The 15,474-nt window shown below is 42.8% G+C and overlaps 1 protein-coding gene across 3 annotated transcripts in view; it reads left to right on the top strand.

Moving 5' to 3' along the window:
* Positions 1 to 15,474, top strand: part of LOC140491533 (LHFPL tetraspan subfamily member 7 protein) — a 290,336-nt gene that overhangs the window by 137,365 nt on the left and 137,497 nt on the right. For all 3 annotated transcript variants that reach the window (XR_011963332.1, XR_011963333.1, XM_072589849.1), the window contains exon 2: positions 6,017 to 6,155. Coding sequence is in view for 1 of the 3 variants with exons in the window: in XM_072589849.1 (XP_072445950.1) it covers positions 6,017 to 6,155 (139 nt within the window). In the remaining 2 variants the exon portion in view is untranslated. The remainder of the gene's footprint in view (positions 1 to 6,016; positions 6,156 to 15,474) is intronic.

Genomic DNA, 15,474 nt, shown 5'->3' on the forward strand with positions numbered 1-15,474 from the left:
TGTCCTTGCTGGGTGGGTAATACAGGGACATTGTCCTTGCTGGATTTCCTGTACAGGTGCACTGTCCTTGCTGGGTGTGTAGTACAAGCGCACTGTCCCTGTTAAGTGTTCTGTACTGGTGCACTGTCTTTGCTAGGTGGGTAATACAGGGACACTGTCCTTGCTGGATTTTCTGTACAGGTGCACTGTCCTTGCTGGGTGGGTAATACAGGGACATTGTCCTTGCTGGATTTCCTGTACAGGTGCACTGTCCTTGCTGGGTCAGTAATACAGGGACACTGTCCTTGCTGGATTTTCTGTACAGGTGCATTGTCCTTGCTGGGTGTTCTCTACAGGCGCACTGTCCTTGCTGGGTGTGTAATACAAGCGCACTGTCCCTTTTAAGTGTTCTGTACAGGTGCACTGTCCTTGCTGGGTGTGTAACACAGGCACACCGTCCTTGCTGGGTGTTCTATACAGGCACATTGTCCTTACTGGATGTGTAATACAGGTATACTGTCCTTGCTGGGTGTGTAATACAGGTGCCCTGTCCTTGCTGGGTGTGTAATATAGGTGCACAGTCCTTGCTGGGTGTTCATTACAGGTGCACTGTCCTTGCTGGGTGTGTAATATAGGTGCACTGTCCTTGTTGGATGTGTAATACAGGTGCACTGTCCTTGCTGGGTGTTCATTACAGGTGCACTGTCCTTGTTGGGTGTGTAACACAGGTGCCCTGTCCTTGTTGGGTGTTCATTATAGGTGCACTGTCCTTGTTGGGTGTTCATTATAGGTGCACTGTCCTTGCTGGGTGTGTAATACAGGTGCACTGTCCTTGTTGGGTGTGTAATATAGGTGCACAGTCCTTGCTGGGTGTTCATTACAGGTGCACTGTCCTTACTGGGTGTGTAATATAGGTGCACTGTCCTTGTTGGGTGTGTAATACAGGTACACTGTCCTTGCTGGGTGTGTAATATAGGTGCCCTGTCCTTGTTGGGATGTAATATAGGTGCACAGTCCTTGTTGGGTGTTCATTACAGGTGCACTGTCCTTGCTGGGTGTTTTATAGTGGCACACACTCCTTGCTGGGTGTGTAATACAGGTGCTCTATCCTTGCTCGATGTGTAATACGGGCCCACTGTCCTTAGGGTATTTTATAGAAGCACACTGTTCTTGCTGGGTGTTTTGTACAGACGCACTGTCCTTGCTGGGTGTTTTATACAGCACACTGTGCTTGCTGGGTGTTTTGTACAAACGCACTGTCCTTGTTGGTTGTCAATCAAAGATACACTGACCTCATCAGGTTTTAACTCACACACACATTGCTCCAGATGGTTTCTCATTGGCATTCAGGAGCGTGAACAATGAACAATTTTATTCCTTCCCAAGCAGATGGGTTCAGACCCATTATACCGCCATTGTCTGAAAACAGTTAACTTGGTATAGGCCAAGTTTGGAAGCTGGGGCCTTTCTACCTGATATGACACAACCCCCAAAGTATTTCTCCCGAAGCCATGTGTCTGAATTTATTTTCACAGCCCACATTGCCATGACGTGTGATCTCCATCATTAACTATTGCCTGTTTCTTTAATGTGATGGAGAATACGTAGGTTGTTCAAACAGCAACCAAACAGAATCTAGTACTAAACCCAGTGTAGGTAACGCACTGAGTCTGCTATCCTGAGAACCAACAGTGCAGCTTCATTGGCTGGAAAACACCTGAGGATGCCTTGAATTAGTGAAAGGCGCTATATAAATGTAACTTATTTCGAGTTAGTGAATGCTCAGAGGAGTCTCATGCAATAACCAGATGAACAAAACAGACCTGATGACATGAGGATTTATTGCCAAATTAATATTGATCTGGAGAAGTTATCCTAGTTGTGGAGTGAATGTAATCCTCTTGAGATGAATAAAGTATAACATGTCATGATTAAACACCGCACACTAGAACAGGATGACGGCCAACACCTCACACTGTGGCAGTTTGCTTATTAATATTTACTAAAGCCACGTACGTCTCCAGGTAGATAACTCTTCAGCTCCTCAATGAGAAATATGCTCGTGGCTATAAATGAACCAAATCTTTTATTGTTCCTCATTCAGACCTCATTTCAATGCTTGATTGAACAGTGGACTTGGTGCTCGTTGGCTTGCTCTGTACTTTCCAGCAATTGTTCAATAAAAATTGCTGCTGGTACAAAGGGATAATGCAAAATGATTAGTAGATGGAAATTAACTGGAAGCTGCATTGTTGAAGAGAGTAGGAAATGAAATCGGAAAAATTAAAGATTAGATGTGGCTTGCTGTGATTTCCTGAGAAGAATGAATTAAGGAAGGAATTGTGTAATCCATCTGAATTTCAACTTGATTTTATTAGGGGTACAGCATGATGGTAATCTGAAGAAGATTCTGAATTATTTTTGTTTACATATTTTTCAAACTGCTTTCCTTTCCCAGGTTGAATATGCCCTCGAAATATGCCTCAGCCTCTATTAGTGCCTCTTTATAGGTGTCTAGAGAAAATGAGAGACAGAGACCCACACCGTGAGTGTAATCCAAGAACCACAGCATCAATATATCAAACACTGTGTTTGGGCTCACTTCTTCTCTACATCTATCAAGTCTGGTAACAAGCAGGAAATAGCACAGATCACCCTGAAGTGGGTAGCAAGGAGGGTCTTGGACTGGCACAGTTTCAATTTCCCCCCGAGTGATTTTCCCTTTTGCCTGTAGGGGCACAAGGCAAAGTCTGCCCTGGCATTGCCCCTGCTATTGATTTTAACCCAGATAAGGAACAAACTCGACTGCCGATCAAATCTGCATCGATCCTTCACTCGATGGCTCAAATGGAATGGTGTTTAATTAGCTTTAGCCACTTTACTATTGGGTGTTGTTGGTAATCCATGTGCCCAATGAAATTGGTACAAAACAAGATAAACTTGCTGAGCTTACTGTTAATGACAGCCAGAAAGGCCCAATTTCCTTTGAAACATATCTACCAATCTGGATGGAGGTTTGCTTGCTGAGCTGGAAGATTCATTTTAAGATGTTTCGTCACCATATTAGGTGATGAAACTTCAGTGAGCCTCCAGATGAAGCCTCCAGGCAAACCTACATCCAGAACCTCAACCTGAGCTACAAATCTTCTCAAAACTCACATCTACCAATGTGGTGCCCTTGGTTACATGCTGACCAATATCAAAGAAGACTTTTTTTCTATCAACGTTCAATGCTAACTCAGCTTTGAGGGTTTTACCTGATTCACAAGCAAGGTATATTTGGTAAAAGCTGCTGATACAGTCCTCAGCTCTAATGCATTGGGTGACAGTGTCGAGATCTCTTGAACACCCATTTCCTGAACGTATGTTAATGTATGTCTTCTGCATAAAGGGTGGTCAAATCTGGAACTCACTTCCCCCAAGAAGTTGTTGATAATTGGGTATCAAAGGGAGTGATGCCATTGTGGTATGTCGGCCATGGAATGGTTTTCTACAATGAAATACTTCAATTACCTTTTCTTCTTCCAACAGCTTTATAGAGAGTTTAGTGTTGGCAAGTCAGTTTTGTAAAGAAATAAGTTTTTAAGTGTCTGACCAACATCAACACACTTTTGGTTTCAAGCCCTCTGCCAATAGTGTGTGTGACTGGCTGCTCAGAAATGGCTCACACTGGGCAGGTATCAAAGCACGAAAATCACAGCATATTTCCTCTGCTTGCATTGATCTATCACTTTGATGCTGGACAACTAGTCTGGTAGCTGAATTCTGGTAGCGCCAATCTGTGATTGCCCACTGCTATATCAGTGAAAGCATCCTTGCATGGTGCACCTCGTAAATTTCCCTCTCCCCTTAAAGGGAGAAGCTCCATTAATAAGATTTGTGATGATGCAACAGACTACACTAGCAAGGATGTTGCCTGGTATTGAGGGAAGGTCTCATGAGGAATGGCTGAGGGACTTGAGGCTGTTTTCGCTAGAGAGAAGAAGGTTGAGAGGTGACTTAACAGTGACATCCAAGATGATCCTCGGATGGTGATGGGTAGCATGAAGAGACATAGTTTTAAATTGAGGTGTGATAGATAGAGAATAGATATCAGAGGTAGATTCTTTACTCAGAGAGTAGTGAGAGCATGGAATGCCCTGCCTGCAACAGTAGCAGACTCGCCAACATTAAGGATATTTAAATGGTCATTGGATAAACATGCGGATGATAATGGAATAGTGTAGGTTAGATGGTCTTTATATTGGTTTCACAGATTGGTGCAACATTGAGGGCCGAATGACCTGTACTGTGCTGTAATGTTCTATGTTCCAAGGGTCCCACAGGAATTTCTTGTGCCAGCCCTGTACCAACAGGCTGAAAGAATAAAACCACGTCAATGAACTGGGGACTAAAATAAAGAAGCGAGCATATCATATAAATAAGAATTTTAATATAAACTAATGAGCCTTTAAAATATATGAAACAAAAGCATTATGATACCAATGAGCCAGGACTGTGATATAGATGAGGCAGATGTGCTGCAATTTAAAGGTGGCAAGGCTGTAATCGAAATGGGATGGCAATCTCACTCGGCTGTAATCTAAATGAGGCAGGATTATAATATAAGTGAGGCAGACTGTTGGCTAGAGATGAAGTATTGTAATTTAAATGATTTGTGATTTAAACAAGTTAGGCCATTCATGCTCAAGGGATAGAACAGAATAAATAACAAGGCCAACTAGAATATCAGAGAATCCCTTTATCATTACGATTAACATTGAGGAGATAGTTAAGATTAAAGGGCTGTAATATAAATAAGGGTGGGAATACATTATAATCAATACAAGGTGAAGGAACATAAATGAGATAAATAAATAACATTAAAAAGCTGCAGTCTAAGCACAGCATATTATGATGCTCCGTGTAAATAAATCAGACTAGTTTGTAATGCAAGTGACAACATTCTGTGATGAGATAGGCTTTGATGTAAATAGTTAAACAATGTAAACCAAGCAAAGGAGAATACATTGTATTTTTATCAATTCTGAGCTAGGAAGTGACCAAAGTTGGAATGTGAAATAAATAAGTAAGGGCTGGAATATAAATGAGGTTGTTCTGAAAGCGAAATGAACTCGGGCTGTAATATTAATGCGATTGTCCTGCTGCTGTCATCAAGAGAGTTATCAACAGAGCTGGTCATCTGAAGCTCCAACAAGAGGGAAAGCAGTCCAGTTAATGAGGAAGCTGCCTCATCATGCTGGACATTGGCTTGTAACACTCATCAGCATGTAGATCACCCATTACAGTAATCCAGGTTTCACACTGTTGCCCTTTGTAGACCTTCCTCAAACATTAGAGAATTTCTGTAGCCAAAAACCTGCACTTATGCTTCCATGGCATCTTCATATACATGCAATTTCTACTCGACAGTGATTAGAGAGCGATCAGGAGTGAGGACACAGGTTAATTTAGCGCACCTTCTCTAACATTGTGGAATTCTGATCAGGTTTAGCATCACTGCTGCCATGTCATCTGAGATCAATAGTCAACTGAGCACTCCGCACTTTTTAATCATATTTCTTGTATGAATTCAACTTGTATATAAATTGTTCAATTCGATGCACTAAGAGAAAATTAACTGTCTGGCTTCATGGAAGGGCACGAACTCTACATGTGATATATTTAGCCAGTAAACAATGGTGGAGCTATTCTATCATTTTAATGTATCGTGTGCCCACATTATATAAAATAGAGCATTTAAATTTGCTCACTGTCTTAACTCGTACAATTACAAAGGAGTCTAGAGCAACCCAATGCATTCCACGGTCTCTTCCACACAAGGAATAAATATTGTGTATCTAATTAAGAATGCAAGGGCTGTTAGATAGGAAGAAGCCCATTCATCACTCCTGCTGAAAGAGTTGTGTCTCCAGATGTGTGAGTATACGTGTGTGTGGGGACCGTCAAGACCCAGCAGCAAGTGGTCTGTCTGACTAATTGAAAGTTTGAACTGAGAAGTGGGACTGAAGCCTTTGCCCATCTGTTGATGTTTCAGACGAGTGCTGTTCTGTGTTCCGGAGGCTGCGTGCTGCTGGCTACCAGTGCCCTGTTGGCTATTGTTACTGTCTTCCTGCCAAGTGGACTGTGTGAGAAGAGAATCTGCACACTGGCTGGCTACATGCAAACAACGTCAGGTGAGTGAACTGACTACTGCGATTCTCTCTGTTGTCGTGTCCAGCGTCAGTGTTGCCTTTATCAATACAGTAATTGAACAGGCAGGAGAAGGGAATGGGATAAATGAAGTCTGCTGGGCTGGGTTATTTGCTGATCATGTGATATATCACCAGCAGTTTGCAATAAGACTTCAAAATAAAGAAACTTCAATGTGTGTTATTCATAGATATCCTATATAGGTTTCTAATGAATATATTTTCTAATAAAATGCATAAAAGCTCACAGACTGTGCACCCACATTTCCTGAATAGATATATCAAATAGGAAAGGGTTGCTATTAGCAAACACACTCAAAATTGGCTACTCATCAATAATCTGTCTCTTTCTCACCATCCTGTCAGCGTACTGCTCCCTTACTGGAATACAGTTCAACAGGAAATCATCCAAGGGGCAGCCAGTTATACCGGATTCTCCATAGTGAGACCAACTGTGCCATCCTTGCTGCTGCCTAGATTGAAATCATCAAGCCCATATAGATTGTAGGACACTTCTTGCTTTGCATTGTTCAACTATAATGACAAGCCACAACAACTTGGATTTGTAAAGAACACCTCTGGTGCAGCAAAATGCCCTCAAGAGCATTATCAATAAATGTGTCATTGACAATCGAGCCTCAGAGGGAGATATTGGGTTGGATGGTCAAAGCCTTGGTTAAGGAAGTGGGTTTTAGGGAAGAGATACATTTAGGGGGCGAATCCCAGACCCTATGGCTTTGGCAGCTAAAGGCACAGCGGGGAATGATTAAAGTTATGTTTCTGCAACAGACCAGAATTGGGGAAGTGCAGGTATCTCGGAAATAATGAAGATGGCAGCAATTAATATATGAAGGCTTTGTCAAACAAAAATGAGTATTTTAAAATTGAGGCATTGTCAGACCGGGAGACCAATGTAATTCAACAAGAACTGGGTAATGTGTGAACAGGACTCGGGTAAAATCGCTGTGCTATTAGCAAAGCCTTGAACAATAATGTGTTTGATTGGATGGAGCGTGGTGGCGCTGTGATGGGTGGACCACCTCCCACCTGCTGTCTATTATTTCAGCCATATTGTCAATGTGAGGCACGTGGCAAAACCTCACAGAACATCCTAGGTCCCTCTGCTATCGCTGATAGGGACATCAGAGGAAGAGCTGGACTCGTTCAAAGAAAATCACTGCAAAACATTTGAGCTGTCAAGTGTGGGTTTTCAATTATAATTGTGCTCATTATTGAAGGAGCATTGTTATATACTAGAATATAACTGTATTTAAACAGAGTCCAGTTCTACACTTTTAATGAGAGATTTAATTTAGTTAAACATACTCCAGAACACTCACATTCCACTGAATATTCGCTCCCCATATTAATACAACCAGTTCATGCCAAATTAACTTTCACTTATATATCCATCACCTGTTCCCTCATTCCATTAGATCTCAGGCATTCCTTCCGATCTTATGAGATTATAACAAGCAAGGGCAAAAATTAACAAGCTCCAAGTTGAGTGTAAATGAGAAAGTGTGTTTGATGGTATCAGGAAAGAATTTCTAATTTTAGGTTTAACATTCTCCCCATGTCTGCATAGGTTTCCTCCGGGTGCTCCGGTTTCCTCCCACAATCCAAAGATGAGCAGCTTAGGTGAATTGGCCATACTAAGTTGGCCATAGTGTTCAGACATGCGTAGATTGGGTGCATTAGTCAGGGGTTAAATGTAGGGGATTAGGTCTGGGTGGGCTACTCTTCGGAGGATCGGTGTTGTTGGGCCGAAGGGCCTGTTTCCACACTGTTGGAATTCCAATTCAATTGGGGGTTTTAACTGCAACACTGCCAGATCTGATTTCTCCAATGAGCATTCTTCAATTTAGACTCGAAACTAAGTTTTAAGCTTTGTTCTTTAAAACCCTGCGTAAATTGAGCTAATTTATATTGAATTTACATGATAAATGGTTTCCGAAAGCACTGAGTGGGCTGAGCAATGAGAATCCTTACAGTAAGTGATAAACCAAGCTGGGTTCAAATCACAAATTCAAAACCATACAAAGTATTGGAAGTAACGAAACCTCATTGCAGCTGTGCCCATGACAATTTTGGTGCCAAAAAAGTTCTGTGTTTTATAAGGTCCACCCAACATCTCAGTGGGTAACTTCCCACTGAACTAAACCATCCAGAACTGGCAGATCACAAACTTGTTTCTTGGTATTTACAGACATAAGGGGAAGTCAAAATCTCAAGCCATAGAATCCCTTTGGGTCTGCACTGATCCTCCAAAGCTCATTCCACTAAATCCCCATAATCCCACATTTCCCATGGCTAATCCACCTAACCTACACATTCCTGGACATAACGGGGTAATTTACTCCACCGAACCTGCACAGCTTTGGAGGAAACTGGAATACCTGGGGGAAACCCACACAGACACAGGGAGATTATACAAACTCCACACAGTCACCTCAGACTGGAATCGAACCCGGGTCCCTTGCAGTGGGAGGTAGTACTCTGCTGACCAACAATCTCAGCCATTGCTGTTCCCCACACTCCACTAATCAGCGGGTAGTAGTTGAGATTGGGCAATTGCGAAAGATGGATATATAGCAATCTCTGAATGCAGTCCCATGCTGATCGGAATATCTGAGTATATGTTGTTTGCTGAGACCAGGGAAGGAGGTGGTAGAGGAACATAGAAGCATAGAAACCAAAAACAGCAATAGGTCAGTCAGCTCTTCAGCCTGCTCTGCCATTTAATATGATCACAGCTGAGCCTCTATCACAATACCTTATTCCCAATCTCTCCCCGTATCCCTTGCTGCCTTTAAAATCTAGCAATTCACCTATTTCTTTCTTGAATATATCAGTGACTTGATCTCCAAGACCTTCTGTGGTAGAGAATTCCACAGGGTCACTACCCTTTGAGTGAAGAAAGTTTTCCCTGGGTCATTCTTAAATGGTCTATCCTATTTTCTGACTCCTAAACCAGGGAAAACTTCCTTCTGCATTCAGTCTGTCCAGCCCTGTTAGAATGTGAAATGATTCAAAATGGCAGCCGGGGCCCTTGTTCCTGATTGTTCTCCCAGTTAGCTGTGGGAGAAAGCGGGGTGTGAAATAGCTGACAATCCTTGTCTGAGCTGAAAGGAAAGATCAATTAGCAGAATCAACAATCTAAATCTAATAATGCAGCTGGACTGGTCCACACCCCCCAACAACCCACCCTCCCCTCCTGGCACCTTCCCCAGCCACCGCAGAATTGCAAAATCTGCACCTATACCTCGCCCCTCACCTCCATCCAAGGCCCCAAAGGAGCCTTCCACATCTATCAAAGTTACACCTGCACATCCACCAATGTCACTTATTGTACCCATTGCTCCCGATGTGGTCTCCTTTACATTAGGGAGACTGGACGCCTTCTTACACTCGCACCAATCAACCCCAACGCCCCAAGGCTAAACATTTCAATTCCGCTCCCACTCTGCCAAGGACATGCAAGTTCTGGGCCTCCTCCACTGCCACTCCCTCACCACCCAACGCCTGGAGGAATAACGCCTCACTTTCCACCTCAGAACACTTGAACCCCAGGGCATCAATGTGGACTTCACCAATTTCCTCATTTCCACTCCCCCGACCTTACCCCAGTTCCAACCTTCCAGCTTAGCACCACCCTCATGACCTGTCCTACCTGTCAATCTTTCTTCCTTCCCATTCGCTCCACCCTCCTCTATCACCTTCATCCCCACCTCCATCCACCTATTGTACTCCTGGCTATCTTCTTCCTAGCGCCACCCCCCTCCCATTTATCTCTCCACCCCGGAGGCTCCCTGCCTCATTCCTGATGAAGGGCTTTTGCCCAAAACATCGATTTTCCTGCTCCTCGGATGCTGCCTGACCTGCTGCACTTTTCCAGCCCCACTCTAATCTAGACTCTGATCTCCAGCATCTGCAGTCTTCGCTTTCGCCCAATCCTGAGGCTCAGGCTAATGCTGAGGAGATTCAGAATTGAACATCACCTCAGCTGCTGATGGTATTTAAATTAAATAAACCTATAGAATATAGGAGGCTCTTGTGGTGCAGTGGTAGTGTCCCTACCACTGGGATAGGAGAGCTGGGTTCAAGTCCCATCTGCCCCAGAGGTGTATGGCATAATACCTCTGAACAGGTTGATTGGAAAATTCCAAGTCTGGAATACTAAGAGCCTGAGTAAAGATAAAGTAGACAGGCAGGAGGCTGGAAGAACACAGCAGTTGAGAGTGTAGTGCTTAAAAACCACAGCAGGTCAGGCAGCATCTGAGGAGCAGGAGAATCGTCTCGGGCATATGCCCTTCATCAGGAAACACCGATTATACCTGAAACGTCGATTCTCCTGCTCCTCAGATGCTACCTGACCTGTTGCGCTTTTCCAGCATCACATTCTCGACTCTGATATCCAGCATCTGCAGTCCTCACTTTCTCCTCCTGGAAGAACACGGCAGTCAGGCAGCATCAGGAGGTGGAGAAGTTGACATTTTGGGTGTAACCCTTCTTCAAGACTGAAGAAAGGTTACACCCAAAACGTTGACGTCTCCACCTCCTGATGCTGCTTGGCTTGCTGTGTTCTTCCAGCCTCCTGCCTGTCTACTTTGGATTCCAGCATCTCCACTTTTTTTGTCGCTGAGTGCAGGTAAAGTCACTCTATTCTGAGTAGACCAGAGCAGCTGCCCTCTCATTAGAGAGAGAGAAAGAATGATGACTGGTGATGGTGGTTTAACCTGAGGGTCACCATGCCTCATGGTGAGGGGACTGGTTGAATAAGAGAGTACTTCATGGTAACCTCAGTCACTGTGAGAATTGAGCACACGCAGTTGGTGCCACTCTGCATCACAAACCCGTCATCCAGCCAACTGAGCTAACCAATCCCAAAACTAATGAGGCTGTACACCTATCACCAATAGGGCTTTTGCCCGAAACATCGATTTCGCTGCTCGTTGGATGCTGCCTGAACTGCTGTGCTCTTCCAGCACCACTAATCCAGTACCTATCACCAATTGTTGAAATCTGGTTTGCTGGTGCTCCGTAGGGAAGGAAATCTGCCAGTTTCCTGGTCTGGCCTACATGTGACTCCAGGCACACAGTAATGTGTTTAACTCTTGACCAAAATTGCATTACGATCCATTTAATTCAAGGCAAATCAGGAATGGGTAAATATTGCAGGCCTTGCCAGCAGAACTCATATCTAAGGAAAGACCAAAGAAAATAAATGGACATCCTATTTCTTAGCAAACTCTTGGTTTATATTCCTTTGTATTCAGAAGATTGACAGGTTGTTTCAGTCAAGGCACTGAAAATGATTAAGAGGCGTGAGAGAGTGAATATAGCAAAACTATTTGATCAGGGAACAAAATCCAGAACTAAGGGGCATGACCTTCAAACTAGAACTGTGTCATTTAGGAATTAAAGCAGGGAGCTTTTTCTCACACAGAGGGTTAGTGGAAATCAAGAATACTCTCCCAAGAAAGATGCTGAGGGTGAATTAAAATTTCCAAGACTGATTTTGGCAGTCTTTAATTAACCAAGGTTATCAAAGGATAGGGCATAGGATAGGACTCATTTTATCTAACTCATCAAGAGGGAAACACAGCCAGTTGTGTGGAATGATGGTTTCACAAACAGCCCAATATCAATTTCCAGTGGCTACAGTGTGGCTGAGTTTAGACCAGCATTGTGTTATACCTTAATCGGTTTCTCGATGATCAAGTTAAAGAGTCCATAGAGTCGTAGAGATGTACAGCACAGAAACTGAGCCTTTCGTCTAACTCATCATGCCGACCAGGTATCCTAAATTAATCTAGTCCCATTTGCCAGCAATTGGCCCATATCCCTCTGAACCCTTCCTATTCATATACCCTTCCATATGCCTTTTAAATGTTGTAATTGTACCAGCCTCCACCGCTTGTCTGGTAGCTCTTTCCATACACATACCACCGTCCCTTAAAATTTGCCCCTTAGGTCCCTTCCAAATCTTTTCCCTCTCACCTTAAACTTATGCCATCTAGTTTTGAACTCCCCTACCCTGGGAAAAACATCTTGGCTACTCATTCTATCCATACCCCCTCGTGATTTTATAAACCCCTATAAGATCACCCCTCAGCCTGCCCGATAACTCAAACATCTTTATAAATCTTTTCTGAGCCCTTTCAAGTTTCACAACATCTTTCCTATAGCAGCAAGATCAGAATTGAACACAGTATTCCAAAAGTGGCTTGGCCAATGTCCTGTACAGCTTCAACAGACCTCCCAACTCTGATACTGAATGCACTGATCAATAAAGGAATGCCTTCTTCACTGTCCTGTCTACCTGCGACTCCACTTTCAAGGAACTATGAACCTGCAATCCAAAGTCTCTTTGTTCAGCAACATTCCCCAGGACCTTAACATTGCTCAAATTATGCCTCAAGACATACCTGAAATTGATTATTTTCTAAATCAATGGTGGAAAGGTCATCAGGCTGACTCTAACTCCTATTAATAACAAATAGTAGCTTACTAAGAATAGCTTTAAATTTCGGATTTTTTGATTGAATTTTAACTCCACCAAGTTATCAGGGTAGGATTTGAGTTTGGGCCCCAAGATTACAAATGTACTGCTCCAAATGTAATACCTGGTGTAAGCAATTGTTCGTTCTTTCTATAAGCCAACAGGGGTCTTGTGGTGCAGTGGTGGTGTCCCTATCTCTGAGCCAGGAGGTCTGTGTTCAAGTCCCACCTGCTCCAGAGGTGTGTCATAATATCCCTGAATAGATTACTTATAAAATACCTGTACTAGTCAACACTTTCACGAGATGAGCAAAGCCTTTGAGGAGAGATGCCTCGAGGAGGGAGAAGTGATGGTTACAAAATTCAAGTCACCTTGTTATGTCTAAGTGTGGTAGCTCCAAGAGACATGATACAGCAGAGAGAACAGCGAGCTTGCCCTCAATAACAAAGGGAAAAGCTGAAAGAAGGGCTCTTAAACTTCAAAGCTAGAGGGCACAGGGAGGATTCTATAAAGATATGCAAGGTGCTTGAATCTGAAGTGCTTTGAGACGTCAAGAATTTGATGAGGGACTACATGAATACAAGTTCTTTAGTCATTGGGAAAATAGTATTAAGTGCAGCATAAAGAGGCAGGCAATTTTCTAGAAACTACTTATGAGGACTAATTTTACCATCATTGATTCTAGGTCTCCAATTACTTCATCATCTACGCTGCTACATTCCTGTTAAATGATACACGTGCATTTTAATTGTAATAAGCCTTTCCTGAGTCATGTTATGAAATATGTTGAATGTTTAAGAATGCTCCATCTATTACATTGTCTCTATCTAATCACTGTGTTACTTATCTTTATCAGAATAAATTTTTTAAATGATCTGTTTAACAAATCTTGTTTTCAGGGTTTTCAAACACTCACTAAATTTGACACCTATTCCAGAATATTCTTTTGCAGGATTTTAAATCTTCAGATTGCCAAATTGTCTTCAGATTTTCCTTCCTCTGACAGTCTTGAAAACCAAAGTTGTCTAATTACTAGATTCAGTTTTGTTCTTATACTTTTCAATTGCTCAATTCATATAATGTGGGCTTTAAACTGAAACTTGTATTTCCCATAGAATTTTACAGCACGGAAACAGACACCTCGGTCCAACCTGTCCATGCCAAACCAATATCTTAAATGAATCTAGTCCCATTTACAGCATTTGGCCCATCGCCCTCTAAACCCTTCCTATTCATATACCCATCCAAATGCCTTTTAAATGTTATAATTCTACCAGCCTCCACTACCTCCTCTAGCAGCTCATTCCATACACGCACCACCCTCTGTGTGAAAAAGTTGCCTATTATGTCCCTTTTAAATCCTTCCTGTCTCACCTCAAAACTATGCCTTCTCGTTCTGGACTCACCCACCCTGGGCAAAAGACCTTGGCTCTTCACCCTATCAATGAAAAAGTTCTTCCTGCTCTATACCTGACTCACGAACACTCAGTAATGACAATAAGTGCAGAAATGTTTCGTGCTGTCCAACACTAAATCCCCTAAATAAGTGCAGGAAACCATGAACATGGAGAAAGTACCCATACATTTACAGCAGGCACAACTGAGTGGAGATTTAAAGCCCCTCTGTCAGTCATTTAAATATAGTTTACAGAGTAGCAATCTGGAAAACACTTTAGGGTGATTATGTTCTACACGCTTCACATTTTCAAGTGTTGACACTTGCAAGGATATACATAACAGAGGATGAGCAGTCACGTATATTCTACTCCCTTGGGCACTTCAAATATGGACAGTGTGCTCAATTTAAATAGTGTAAACACATTGTGGAAAATCAGCTCTCCACTCAAGAGAAGGGCACTTTGTTTTAGGTAATGGTATATTTATGGGTGAGCTAGCCATTATCAAATCAGTTGCAGTGTTGAATATTACTGCTGTATATATCGGCTGATTTAACAAGGAAGGAGATGATATTTCAAGATTACTTTTAAGAATCATTAACCAATATCCAAACAAGACTTTGCTCAGCCTTTGCCCCTTTCCCAAGCATCGTATTGAGGAAGAACCAATTAGATTAGATTCCCTACAGTGTGGAAACAGGCCCTTCGGCCCTCCAAAGAGCAACCCACCCAGACCCATTCCCCTACATTTTACCCCTGACTAATCCACTGCGGGCAATTTAGCATGGCCAGTTCACCTAACCTGCACATCTTTGGACTGTGGGAGGAAACCCACACAGACATGGGGAGAACGTGCAAACTCCACACAGACAGTTGCCTGAGGCAAGAATTGAACCCGGGTCCCTGGCACTGTGAGGCAGCAGTGCTAACCACTGAGCCACCGTGCCGTCCCCAAACCTACTCAATTAGGAAGAAATCTGGAGCTGCTTCAATGTGTCTATAAGAAATATCTAACTTGGCAGCAGCATATATTCGGTAATTCTACATTAGATATTGTTAGCTGAGAAAGTAATTGTACGTGCTGTTGCACCCTGAATAATAATTATAGCCAAACTCACTGGGAGGCAAAAAGAAAAGGAGCCTCTTGTTTTTTGAAACAAAAATAGCAATTGCTGATGAAACTCAGCAGATCTGGCAGTATCTGTGGGAAGGCTAGTCACCAGATTAGAAATGTTAACTCTGCTTTCTTCCCCCAGATGCTGCCAGATCTGATGAGTTTCATCAGCAGTCCCTGATTTTGTTTCCGATCTCCAGTATCTGCAGTTCTTTGTTTTATTCCATTCGCTTGCTTTCTGCTCTGTTTTTATTGGCTGTTCATTGAACGCAGTTTGAGAGAGTGGGG

The sequence above is a fragment of the Chiloscyllium punctatum genome, chromosome 19 (genome assembly GCF_047496795.1).
Source record: "Chiloscyllium punctatum isolate Juve2018m chromosome 19, sChiPun1.3, whole genome shotgun sequence".
Lineage (NCBI taxonomy): Eukaryota > Metazoa > Chordata > Chondrichthyes > Orectolobiformes > Hemiscylliidae > Chiloscyllium > Chiloscyllium punctatum.